General features: G+C 37.5%; 1 protein-coding gene across 3 annotated transcripts in view; it reads left to right on the forward strand.

The window, feature by feature from the left end:
- The window catches only part of cep152 (centrosomal protein 152), a 45,170-nt gene extending 33,930 nt beyond the window's left edge, over positions 1–11,240 (forward strand). For 2 of the 3 annotated variants that reach the window (XM_055661277.1, XM_055661278.1), the window contains 6 exons: positions 879–1,061; positions 3,508–3,607; positions 5,114–5,217; positions 6,697–6,853; positions 8,169–8,275; positions 9,825–11,240. In XM_055661277.1, the coding sequence (XP_055517252.1) occupies positions 879–1,061; positions 3,508–3,607; positions 5,114–5,217; positions 6,697–6,853; positions 8,169–8,275; positions 9,825–10,954 (1,781 nt within the window). In that variant the 3' untranslated portion in view covers positions 10,955–11,240. The remainder of the gene's footprint in view (positions 1–878; positions 1,062–3,507; positions 3,608–5,113; positions 5,218–6,696; positions 6,854–8,168; positions 8,276–9,824) is intronic. The other variant, XM_055661279.1, reaches the window with a different exon arrangement.
- The last annotated feature ends 1,232 nt before the right edge of the window (positions 11,241–12,472 follow it).

Below are 12,472 nucleotides of genomic sequence, written 5' to 3' on the forward strand. Positions count from 1 at the left end.
TAATTAAACTAAATGGTCCAGAAATCAGTTAGTTACAGCACTGATTGTGTGCCACGTTTCTTAGTCACAGGGCCTTTCATGAGAGACAGATTTTTATGACATCTGACTGCTAATTAAAATGTGGAGTACCTAAAGAATAAGGGAGAAATTATATTATTAAAGTTTAGGATCCACTTAAAATAAATTATATTGAACCTTATTTTTAAATTGTAGCTGTGCTTTTAACCGTGTTAAGATGTAAAGACTATAATACATTGACAAGGGCTCACTTCGAATAATGTGTTCAGGTTTAGTCATCCTGCTGTAGGAATGATGCCATTAAGTTGGAAATAGTGCAAAAAAGATTAACAAGAATGTTGCCAAGACTCAAGAGACTGAATTATTGGGAGAGGTTGAGCAGGCTAGGATTTTATTTCTTGGAGCATACGAGACCGAAGTTTGAACCTGTGAAGGTGTATAAAATCAAGGGGGATGTGTAGCCTTTTTCCAGAATTGGGGAATCAAGAATTGGAGGGCATTGGTTTCAGCTGAGAGACAAAAGATTTAATAAGAACCTGAGGGGCACCTTTTTCACACCGTGGGTGGGTATTTGGAACAAGCTGCCAGAGGATGTCATTCGGGCAGGCACAATAACATTTCAGAGATTTGCACAGGTACACGGTTAGAAAAGGTTCAAAGGAATATGGGTCAAATGTGGGAAAGTGGGACTAGCATATATCAGGTTCTGGTATCCTACTCAGCATGGTTGAGTTGGGTTGAAGGATCTGTTTACATGCTGTATGACTTAAGAAAGGGATCCAAAATCTAGCAGAATGCATTTTCCTTTCAGTATTTTATTGGAAATTTTGAATATTTTCTATTGATAATTTGTTATGCAGATCATACTTCTGGAACACAAAATGTAAATCTTGAATGTCACCAATATGAGGAACAATACCAACCACAAGTGTTAAGGAAATTTCAACAAGAATGTCAGCAACTGAAGAAAAAGCTGGAGAAAATGAGTCGGCAGCTTCAGCTTGCTGTTCATGAACATAAAATCGATGTTATGCATCTTAAAGGTCAGTTGTAAATCTCATTCAAGTGAGACTACTGTTACTGATATTGAGGAGGTGGAAGAAACACATACAGCCAATTGGCCTTTTGAGCTTGTTATTCACTTCCCATTTTTCCCATTGAGGTCCCCAAGTTTATGTTTGGGGAAAGACTTCAGATTGTCAGCACCAGACGCTTTTCACAATTTGTTGGCATTTCCCATATGTGTATACTTTTGCTTGTGACACTATAATAGTCAGGATAGTGAAAAAAGTAGCTTGGCATGCTTGCCTTCATCGGTCAGGGCATTAAGCACAGGAGTTGGAATTTCATGTTTTAAATATACAAATTATCAGTGAGACCACACTTGGAGGATTGTGTGCAGTTCTGGTTGCCCAGAGGAAAATATATAATTAAGCTAAAAGGGTGAGAGGAAAAAATGGACAAGCATGTTATCAGGACGAGAGGGCTTTAAATATGAGGAAGGCCTGAATAAGCTGGGACTTTTTTCCTGGAGCATCGGAGGTTGTGGAGTGAAATGTTAACTAATATCATGTGGCTTGGGTAAACACAGAATGCTCAGTCTTTTTCTAATGGTTTTCTAGGCAAAAACTAGAGAACATAGATTTAACGTGAGAGGAAAGATTTTAATGAATCTCAGGAAAGTCTTTCAGAAACAGAGTGGTGAATTTGTGGAACAAGATGCCAGAGGAGGTGGTGGTGGCAGTTGCAATTATGATGTTTAAAAGACATTGAGACAACTATATAGATACTAAAGGTTTAGAGGGAGATGGATTGAACGCAGGGAGATGAGACTAGCTCAGATAGATATCTTGGTCAGCAAAGGTAAGTTGGGCCGAAAGGACTTGTTTCCGTGCAAAATAAATCGGATTCTACAAGGGTTGTCTGAGCAAAGCTTTGCAAGTTCAGTTACTGCACGAAGGCTTTCCTTAAAGTGGAATGTAAATATTGTTGTGCCTGAAGATCTGTTTTACTTAATTTTATTAGATTGGAGGAACAGCGTCTTATATTTCATTTGGGTAGCTTACAACACAGCGGTATGAAAATTGATTTCTCCAACCCCATATCTCCCATGCTTTCCCTTTCTCTCCATCCCCTCTCCCTTCCCAGTTCTCCTCCCAGTCTCACTGTCTCCGACTACATTCTATCTTTGTCCTGCCCACTCCCCTGACATCAGTCTGAAGAAGGGTCTCAACCTGAAACGTCGCCCATTCCTTCTCTCCATTCCTTCTCTCTGCCTGTCCTGCTGAGTTACTCCAGCATGTTGTGCCTATCTTCGATTTAAGCCAGCATCTGCAATTCTTTCCGACACATTGACTAAATGCCTCCTCTGTTCAGTCAATATCTGTTTCTGATTTCAAAATTACTTCATGATTACATCCCCATGAAAATGTGATTTCATTATTTTGCTTTTCCTGGCCTCTGGAACTGCTCACCAGTGCTTATTTTTTATAGGCAGAAAGGTGCCGGTAGTCATGATCAATAAATATACATGTGACGTGGTCAGAAAACAAAATAACAACGTTTAACTTTTTAGAGATGCTGGAGAGGACTTACCGTCACAAAAAACCACTGCCCTGCACTGTCACTTGCTTCCTTTTAGATGATCCTCAAAACATGACTCTTTGGTCTGAGTTTTTGGTCATCTTTCTGATATTGCCTGATGTTGCTGAGGGTCAATCTTCACTTTGTAAAGCTCCAGCACAATTTTGTGAAATATTTAAATCTGTTAATAGTTGTATTAAATGGAAGTTATTGTCTTAATATGACCCTCCTTCATAAAAGTCTGATGGAAAGGGGAAAAAACTCAAAAGCTGTGCTTACAATACTTCCCCTTTTCGTCATCATAAATTTTAATGCCTCATGAATCAACATGGTTATGAATCATAAAAAGCAGAATCACCTGATGCAATCAACAATCCAGGGAATCGACATTCCCATCAATGCAGAATGGCTAGGTTTATAGTATACTGGAAAATAAATTGCACAAAGTTATGACTATCTTCAGACACTATTGCTACTGCAAATATTAATTGGAGGTGCAAATTGCCACCATCTCTACATGCCCAGCATTTGGCATGGGCTGTTAGAAGATGCACAAACTTATTAAAAATAACCATATACTAACATGATCAGCAAGTGTTATCACTCTGGAATTGCAGGCTATGTCCAAAAAATATTTATACATAAGGAAGAATTTGATGCCTTCAGGAAATTAACCAGATGGTGTATAATTTTGGTTTCAGTTTTGTTTAACATTGCTCCATACACCACACTTCATTGCTCATTAAGTGATTAATCCACTGTTTTCACAGCCATGTGTAAGAAAATGAGGTGAGTTTTAATGGACTCACTTGTTTTTTTTAATAATTTAGATACATTGGTTCACAAAATAGCTAATGTCCATGGCTTAATATTATAACACTTACTACTTAATATTATATTTTACAGAAGAACATGAAAGAACAATAAAGATGATGCAAAATGAAAAGGATGACCTTTTGAAAAAACTTAAAGAAAAAGAAATAATTGGCAATAAAACTAATTCTTGGTATGTTTATAATCCAATGCATATCTTAAAAAATTACAATGTTAATTTGGTGAATTTTATGTTACTTTTATAGGCTTATTTTGTAATAAAATTAGTTACAACAAAGTTTATGTCCTAAATCAACTTAGACATTGTAGTGCAGGTTACGTTTCTCAAAAATTGCCATTCTCTTTAAGAATTATCGTGAATTTTGCCTTGTGGTATTTATGCTTGCTTCCTTGTTCAAATTGACGGTGTTAATTTGCCAAAATAACATGTTTGCAGGTTGAAGGGGAAAACAGGATCTGCATGACTTGTGGGCAAGATCAGAGCTTTCTTCTATCTTTGCCTGCACAGAATGAGAAATTCATTCAACTCGAAGGGTACTCGGCGGATAGTAATTACCAAACTTGCAATAAAGATTAGAATTGGAGCTTCTGTGTATGAGAACTGTTTGACCTCTACGTGTTTTCCTTGATTACGATTCCTGAATATAGATTCTGGGATTACATAGATTACCCAATCTATACTGATTTCCCAACATGTTTTATTTGTTCTATATGCAAAAACGGAAAACTACTCTGGAAAGTTGCAACTTTATAGCGATGAACATATTCCCTCTTTATTGTCTGCGGGGGAAAGTTTGTATAAAATATAGTATAGGAACCAATATATGAATGATAATATTACAATTTTAGAGCTTCTGACAAATATGGGAAATTGTTCTTTAGTCTTATCCTGAGGTTTTCCAAGCATGATATCCTGCATATTCTAATACTCGTTCTTTGTGTCATGAGCATAATGTATGAATCATTTTCAATTTTTGCAATTGCTGAATCACTGATAACATGTTTTGAAATCAACACTTTATTTTGTGGTACAAATCACTTCCTGTTTCTTTGGGAATGCAACTGATTGAACACCTGCACTCTATCCAATCAATGAACATGAGTAACGGTAGCTCAGTCACCCAAGCCACAACCCCACTCCCAGCATATGAGAGGGGTCTCTTAAATATGCAATTCAAATTGTGCCTGGCCATGTTTAAGTCGCATGATATTATTCTTGAACAAAATTGAAATTGTATTGTTCAACCATGATAATTTACATACTAACGGCAATCTCCATATGTATTCCATTCAGTTTTTAGTTTCTTTATTAGGTAGTAAATTTCAGGTAATCGTATTCCAAGCAATAACGTGCCATTGGTATACTGGATGTAGGTGTCTCCTAACATGGGTCAAACGTCAGCTTAGACTGTAACACTGAAGCTGTCACATCAAACCATTTCAATTAAATACTAATTGCTTGTGACCAAATCACAAAGGCTTATTTCCAACAAAGGTGAGCAAATGAGAATCTTCAGATTCTACCAAAAGAATTGTGTATCAAATTTCGTTTTGGCAGATGTGGGATCCGGTCATGTATGGGGAATTTAAATTGCTTAACCACCATCTGTAACTTTTGTGTTTTCTCAGTCTGTGTAATATCACGTATAATTGACTCCTTTGTTTTGCTTGATTTCAGTTTACAAGAAAATTGTAGTTCTGAAAATTCAACCAAGTTGATCTCTGCAAAAGGATTAGAAGAAATTCGTCATCAATATTTGAGGGCTGTGGACAAAATTAGAGGTAACTTCCTTCAATTTAATTTGTATCTTGGGACGAGGAAGATTACTAAACAAAAACAATCATTGATTTGTATTCTACAACATCGTGGGAAGCTAGGAAAGAAATTGCAGGGTCCCTGGCAAAGATATTTGTATCATCAATAGCCACGGGTGAGGTACTGGCGTATATCTAATATTGTGCTTCTATATAAGAAAGGCTGCAACCTAACAACATACACATTGAATTCTCCAATTTCAAATAGTACCTTCCTTGTAGTACAGGGTTGGCAACCTTGTTCTGCATAGGGGCCGGGGCGCATGTCTGAGCTGATGGCGGGCCACATCTATCACGTGTAAACATGGATCCCGCCCCGGATGGCAGGCATCAATTCACGTGTTCACAGAAGGTAGACAAAAATGCTGGAGAAACTCAATGGGTGAGGCAGCCTCATGCAATCCTTGCATGTCTCACCCTCTGAATTTCTCCAGCATTTTTGTCTACCTTCGATTTTTCCAGCATCTGCAGTCCTTTCTTAAACGTGTTAACAGAAGGTGCGAGGCCATGCCGGCGGCTTTGCGCACAATGTAGTACAGCCAGAACTCGGCCGCTGCTCGGAGCGCCCGGTGGGCCGGATGATTATGGGGGGGAAATCCGCTTGCGGGCCAGATTATTTCAGGTTACGGGCCGCTTTCGGCGTGGGGGCCGTAGGTTGCCGACCCCTGTTATAGTAGTTTGTATGTAGCATGTAGTCTTCTTCCCCTACACCATTCGTCTGAAGAAGAGTGCTGATTAACTGCCGAGTTCTTTTAGCATTTTGTCTTTTGATGAAGGCATGCAGTAGACCGTGCCTGAATGAAATTTAGTAACGGTGTTTGACAAGATACCATGAGATCTGGAAGGTTAGATCATGTGGGATCACAGACAAGCTAGCTCATTGGATATAAAATTGGCTTGAAGGAAGAGTGATAGTGATGTTTTTTTCAGATTGGAGGCCTGTAACAAGTGGTGTGCCACAGGGATAGGTGCTAGATCCATTGCTTGTTATTTATATTAACTTAATTAAATTATTGGAATTCTGATTACTGAGACACCTGTGAGTTCAAGCCCCACTCCAGATTTTCAGCTGCCATTTCAGTGCAGTACCAGTAGAAATGGTTTCAACGTAAATACTAGGCTGTAATTGTCTCATCAGCATGGCATTAAAGACACCAGCAAGGAAGAGCTGGAGAGTAGATTGTTCCTTTGTTCATGTTAATCACTCAACCATGCTATGAAAAGCCGATCATGTAATTCCTTAGTGGATCTTGCAATATGTAGATTGCCTACTCTGGTATAGCATTGAATGTACTTTAAAAATGTGTCATTGAGATTATCAAAGGTGCTATATAATGCATTTTTTGAGACTTAATGTTTTGAAATTGAGGAAGAAAATTTTAACTTTGATTGTTGATTCTGATGTCATTTGACTCTTATCTTGAGAGATTTACTTATTTTGTGCAGAAGATATGCTGCGTTACATCCAAGAGAGCAAAGTCCGAGCAGCTGAAATGATTCGTACAGAAGTATTTAGAGAACGTCAACAAACTGCGCGAAAAATGCGAAAGTACTATTTGACCTGTCTTCATCAACTCTTGACAGATGGTGGAAAAAATGAAGGGTAAAAATCTTAACGTGGCAGTTTTTGTTGGATAATTGTTTGCTGTGATGATCAATATTGATTTGAAGAACATTTGGAGATTTCAGACAATACAAAGCTGCCTTAAAGGAACTTCCTGGATTAGAGCATCATTAAAATAATAATCAATAATTTAATGATTTAATCCAGGACCTTGATGTCACCACTGTCCTGCATGAGAGGTCAGTACAGAGAGTTAAGGGAGCTGAGACATGTTAGCAAAGTGGATCCTAAATTGGCTGGATTTCAGGAGATAGAGGGTAGTGATGGATTAGTCTTTTTCTAACTGGATGTCTGCAACAAATAGTGTACCATAGGAATCGGTGCTAAACCCATTATTGTTTGCTATATGTGCGTGTGTGTCTATATAAATGACTTGGGTGTGAATGCAGGTGGTCTGATTAGTAAGTGTGTAGATGATGTAATTGATGGACTCTCAAATAGCAAATAACTTTGTCTAAGGTTACAGTGGGGCATACATCAGCTGAAAGATTGGGCAGAGTGATGGCAGGTGGAATTTCATACAGATAAATGTGAGGAAAAGCATTTTGCAAGGGCATATGTTGGTAGGGCACATAACATAAATGGCCGAGACCTTGGGAGCATGGATGCAGAGGGGAACCTTGGAAAACAAATCCATAGCTCCCTGAAAATGGCAACATGGGTAGAAAGGGTAGTGTAGAAGACATTTGGTATGCTTGGTGTACTTGGCCTTCATTTAGTATAAGAGTTGGGATGTCGAATTGCAGTTCTACAAAACATTGGTTAGATTGGACTTGGGGGATTGTGTATAGTTCTGGTCACCACGCTACAGGAAGGATGTTGTGCAATAGAGAGTGTAGCAATAGAGAGATTGAATGAGTTGTTGCCTGCAATGGAGGGGAATGCCTGTAATTACAAAGAGAGATTGGATGGTCAGATTGTTTCCATGGGAGTCTGGAACTAGATGGCTCGGGTTTCAAGTAAAGTGAGAGAAATTTAAAAGGGATCTGAGGGGTAAATTGTTCATCAAGTGGTTTCCTGGAAAGAACTGCCAGAGGCAGTAGTGGAGGCAGATAATCGCAGCATTTAAAAAGCATTTGGACAGGAACTTGATAGTGAAGGGCGAGCAACATATGGGTCTAATCGGGCAAGTGAGATTAATGTAGCTGGGCATTGTGGTTGGACCAAAGGGTAAATGTTTGTGCTATGATTCCATGAAATCTCATGTCTGGAAAATAAGGGGATGATTTGATTCAAATATCTCTTTTAATAGTCTTGCATAATATGTTGATTATAACAAAAAATATAATTACAGTGCTGAAAAGAAGATCATGAATGCTGCTGGCAAATTGGCTGCGATGGCCAAAGCTATAGAAACGCCTCTTCAGAATCGAAAGCGTGATAAAGCTGAAATCCACACTGGTATGCATGATGATTTACAAACTTGTACTTCAATATTTAAACAGGATTACTTTATTTATAAGGTGTTTTTTAACATTTTTACTTTATTTCAACATGTGTTAAGAATCAATCACGCTGGTGACAATAGGTAAACGTTTGCTAAACTTGTGTAGCATGGTTGTTCTTCCTGCCATATAACTTATTCGAAAGAAGTAGGTTTTCTATTTTTTCCCCAAATGAAAATTAAAGTGCAGTTACCCTGCATTTTGTTTTCTCTTTAGTAATGCATTTGAAGAAATCAAAATAGAAAACTATTCCTTGTCCTACGAGCCCAGATAATAGTATAGATTGGTACATTTTTATTAATTATATTTTTGATAAATATGTATATAGTTTGTGCTGTGTACTTCAATTTACGTACCAGCATTGATCATACTTCTTTGTCTTATTCTTGTCATTATTAAGGACACTGAATGTGGGAATGTTACTTAGTTTGGTTATTTTATTTGGTTATGGCCACATTTGGAGTATTATATACAATTCTCCTCACCCAATTACAGGAAGAATGGAGGCTTTGGAGAGGGTGCAGAGGATGTTTACCAGAATGCTGTCTTATCTTGAGGCTGAGAGCTATTGGAAGTGTATAAAATTATGAGAGGCACAAAAGATGGTGGGTGACTGGAATGGCTGCCAGGAGTGGTGGTGGGGGCAGATATGATAGTGGTATTTAAGAGGCTTTTAGATAGTCACATGGATGTATAAGGAATGTAGGGCACGGATCATGTGCAGCCAGATGAGAATAGTTTAGCTTGGCATCGTGTTATGCATAGGCATTGTGGGCAGAAGGGCATGTTCCTGGGTTGTACTTATCTATGTTCCATGCAAGAGTATTTTTAATGAATGTTGCAACATAAACCCTGGGAAAATATAAGATTAAGTGGGTTCATAGCTTCTTGATTAGTAAGGGGTCAAAAATATACCACCGACAATGCAACTCATAGGTTACGGGGAGAAGGCAGGACAATGGGGTTGAGAGGGAAAGATATATCAGCCATGATTGAATGGCGGAGTAGACTCGATGGGCCGAATAGCCTAATTCTACTGCTATAAGTTATGATTGTCAGATAGGTGTGATTGATTAGACTAATTGTATAAGGACTTATCAGCAGTGGTTTAAAACAATTTTATAATTTGAATGTGTTTTGAGTGACATACGGGATAGGGTGCCAGTGGTAATTCGGTAGTTTTTAAACGCATTGGTACATCTAAATGTTTTGAAATAAATGTTATTTTTTTAAAATATTGATTAATTTCACTACAACTGCAATCTCTATGACAATTAACTATTTTTGCAAAGGAACTCCTTAATGGTTTCAACACGGGTGGTTTGCAAATGATTAATTTTCTGTGCAAAGTTTCATGTTGCATTTGATATGTTTCTATCAAATTACTGAACTGTTTATTCGTTGTCAGGCACAATACTTAATGCTTTGCAAACTATTTGTAACTCATTGAGTCTTTCCTTAGTGCAATATTTTTATTGTTATTCTCTCTGTCTCTCTCTCTAAAGCACAACTAACAAAGAAAAGTTCAGAAACTGCTCCAAATATTTCTGAGAACAATGGAGGGGTGCCAGCATCTGTGCACTTGCAGGCGAACCAAAATGTGAATTCCTCTTCCAGTGAGGGCCAAATACAAAAATTCAAAAAACATACCACCGACAATGCAACTCGTAAAGTATCTACGCCACAGATTCGGAATAAATCATTGTTTGGTGCTGCCGTGGAGAATAGCACTTCAGATGAAGAATTATCAACAACTGCTAAACATGTTCACTCTCATAAACATAAAGGAAAATCTGGCATATTCCTGAAGGATGCTACTTCCATGGTAAATGGCGCCATGTCAAAATCAAAATATCACAGAGCTACTAGTATAGCCCATTGTCAAAATTCCTCCAAATATCTGTCCCAAATGTCTCTCAGTAAAGCACATGTATTCAGCTCTATTGACAGTCTTTCTGACAAAGCACAGTTACAAACGTCATGCAGACAGAATAGTAACCTACTCTCAAAAGAACTTGTGCAATTACGAATGGCATGCAATCAGGATAATATCTCATCTTTGAAAGGTTACTCAGAAAATTTTATATGCTCCGAAACTTTCACCAAGCCATCTTCTGATGTCTGTGAAACTCCTGAAAGAGATGATAGTGATTGTGCCGTCAATTATGATGCTTCCAACCCTCATAAAATGGACAGACTTAGTTTTAAGCAGACTAAAGGAAACACTTGTCATTTAGATGATTATAAGATGCCTATTAAATGTAAAATGACAAGTGGTATTTCCATGTCCCTTTCAGCTACAAACATGCAACATAAACCAGTTCCTATTTCAAATGGTATTGAAGCGTCTCCCTCCATTTCCTCTGCAGCCTCTGATATTAGTTCTCTTTCTGAAGATGAAAATGCTTGTTATTTGAAGAAAAAAATCCCAGCTCTTTCAAGGTTACATACACAATTTGCAGAAAATGCCTGTGCAACAAATAATAGAGAACAGTCAAACACAAGGACCGAGACGGGTATATTGTACCTAACTAAAGATCTCATTCAAAAGAAGCATCCATCTGCCAATTCTCAAAATATAGGCAATATTCAACAAGACAGTGGATTTGACAGTCCATTCCTTAATTTTCATTAATCAAAGGCTACTGTCTTAAATATGTCACTGAACCTTTTGTGCAGATATTGAGTAATTAAAGTATTCTTTGAGTCTCAATTTTGCTTGTTAAATTATATTTGACATAAAGGATACACAAGTATTTGATGTGCTGTAATGTATTTGCATATTTTTCTAAAATCTATTTTTGTACCGTAAGCTGATTTGTATATTTAATTTGTATATTTGGGTGCTTTTTATGGGGAGAAATGTTTCTTTTGTGATACTTTACTAATAAAGTGTTGTTTTTAAAAAATATATTTAGTTGCTTTGAAAGAAATCAATTGCTATTTCTCTAAGTCAGCAGCCACCGCACTTCTGTTATCATTAATTCTGTTTTAAAGTGATCCATTTGTTCTGGATTTCATATTTTTGTTTTGACAACCTTCAGCACCACTAACGCCTGAATTGGAAAATTCCACTTGGTTCTGTTTGTAACCATAACAGATTATGTAACAGTGTAAACTTCATTTCTGGTTGAAGTGTAATGCTGATGGTGTTAAATGTTTCTATTGTTCATGTGTCAAACTTTCTATGTCATGTGCAAGATCTAATTTTTAATTATTTTATTTGTTTCCAACATTTTCTGTTTCTATTGTATTCAGCAGGTTTGACAACATTAATGGGTAGATAATCAGAATTACAGGTTTAATTTAATGACCAGTCATCAGATTGTGGAAGAATTTGGAGTGGAAACTAGTTTTAAGATCAGGATGAAAGCTGGGGGTGAGGAAAAAACAAAAAGAAAGCACTGAGAATAGGAGATATTAAATAAAAAGTTTAAGGTGCAATATAAAGACCATAGTGGAATCATTTTCATGTTGTACTGTGTAAACAAACCATTCATAATAATAGAAGTAAATACTGTTGACACTGGAATTATGAAATTAAAACAGCACACTGAAAATGCTCATGATCTGACAATGAGCATAGAATGTGGAAGCTGGGAGTCTGCCTCAATGGAAATGAGATGCTGTTTATTGAACTTCATTGGACTGCAGTAGAAGGAAATGAGGATTGAAGAATTAGAGTGAGGGGTGACTGGAAGCTTTGGGCATTTTTGATGAGACCATACATGACTAAAAAAAATGTTTAAAATGCACCCTACCCCTAATGTGGCAACAAGGGCCAGCTTTTGCACCTCCTGCAGCTACAAAAGAAAATCTTGTGGAAAAATGAAATGGAAAGAGTAAACCAGACTTTTCTCGGAGGAAATGATTCCAACAGAATGGTGCTAAAGTGGCACGATGGTGGTCAAATATTTAGCTGAAGTAATGCATGTAGCCATCAGGTGAAGCTGCCATTATAACAACTGTCAGCCAACCCGCCACAAATAAATGGTTAACACGGTGGAACTTTCTTGTGTCCTATGACATGATTGCCCCTGACCTGAAAATAACCTTAATGCTTTCTTCACAGTGAACAAATATTCCACTCACTGAATATTGATGCCATAGTCATACAGTATAGAAAGTGGCCACAATATGTTTGCCTACCATC

Source organism: Leucoraja erinacea, chromosome 33, assembly GCF_028641065.1.
Source record: "Leucoraja erinacea ecotype New England chromosome 33, Leri_hhj_1, whole genome shotgun sequence".
Classification (NCBI taxonomy): Eukaryota; Metazoa; Chordata; class Chondrichthyes; order Rajiformes; family Rajidae; genus Leucoraja; species Leucoraja erinaceus.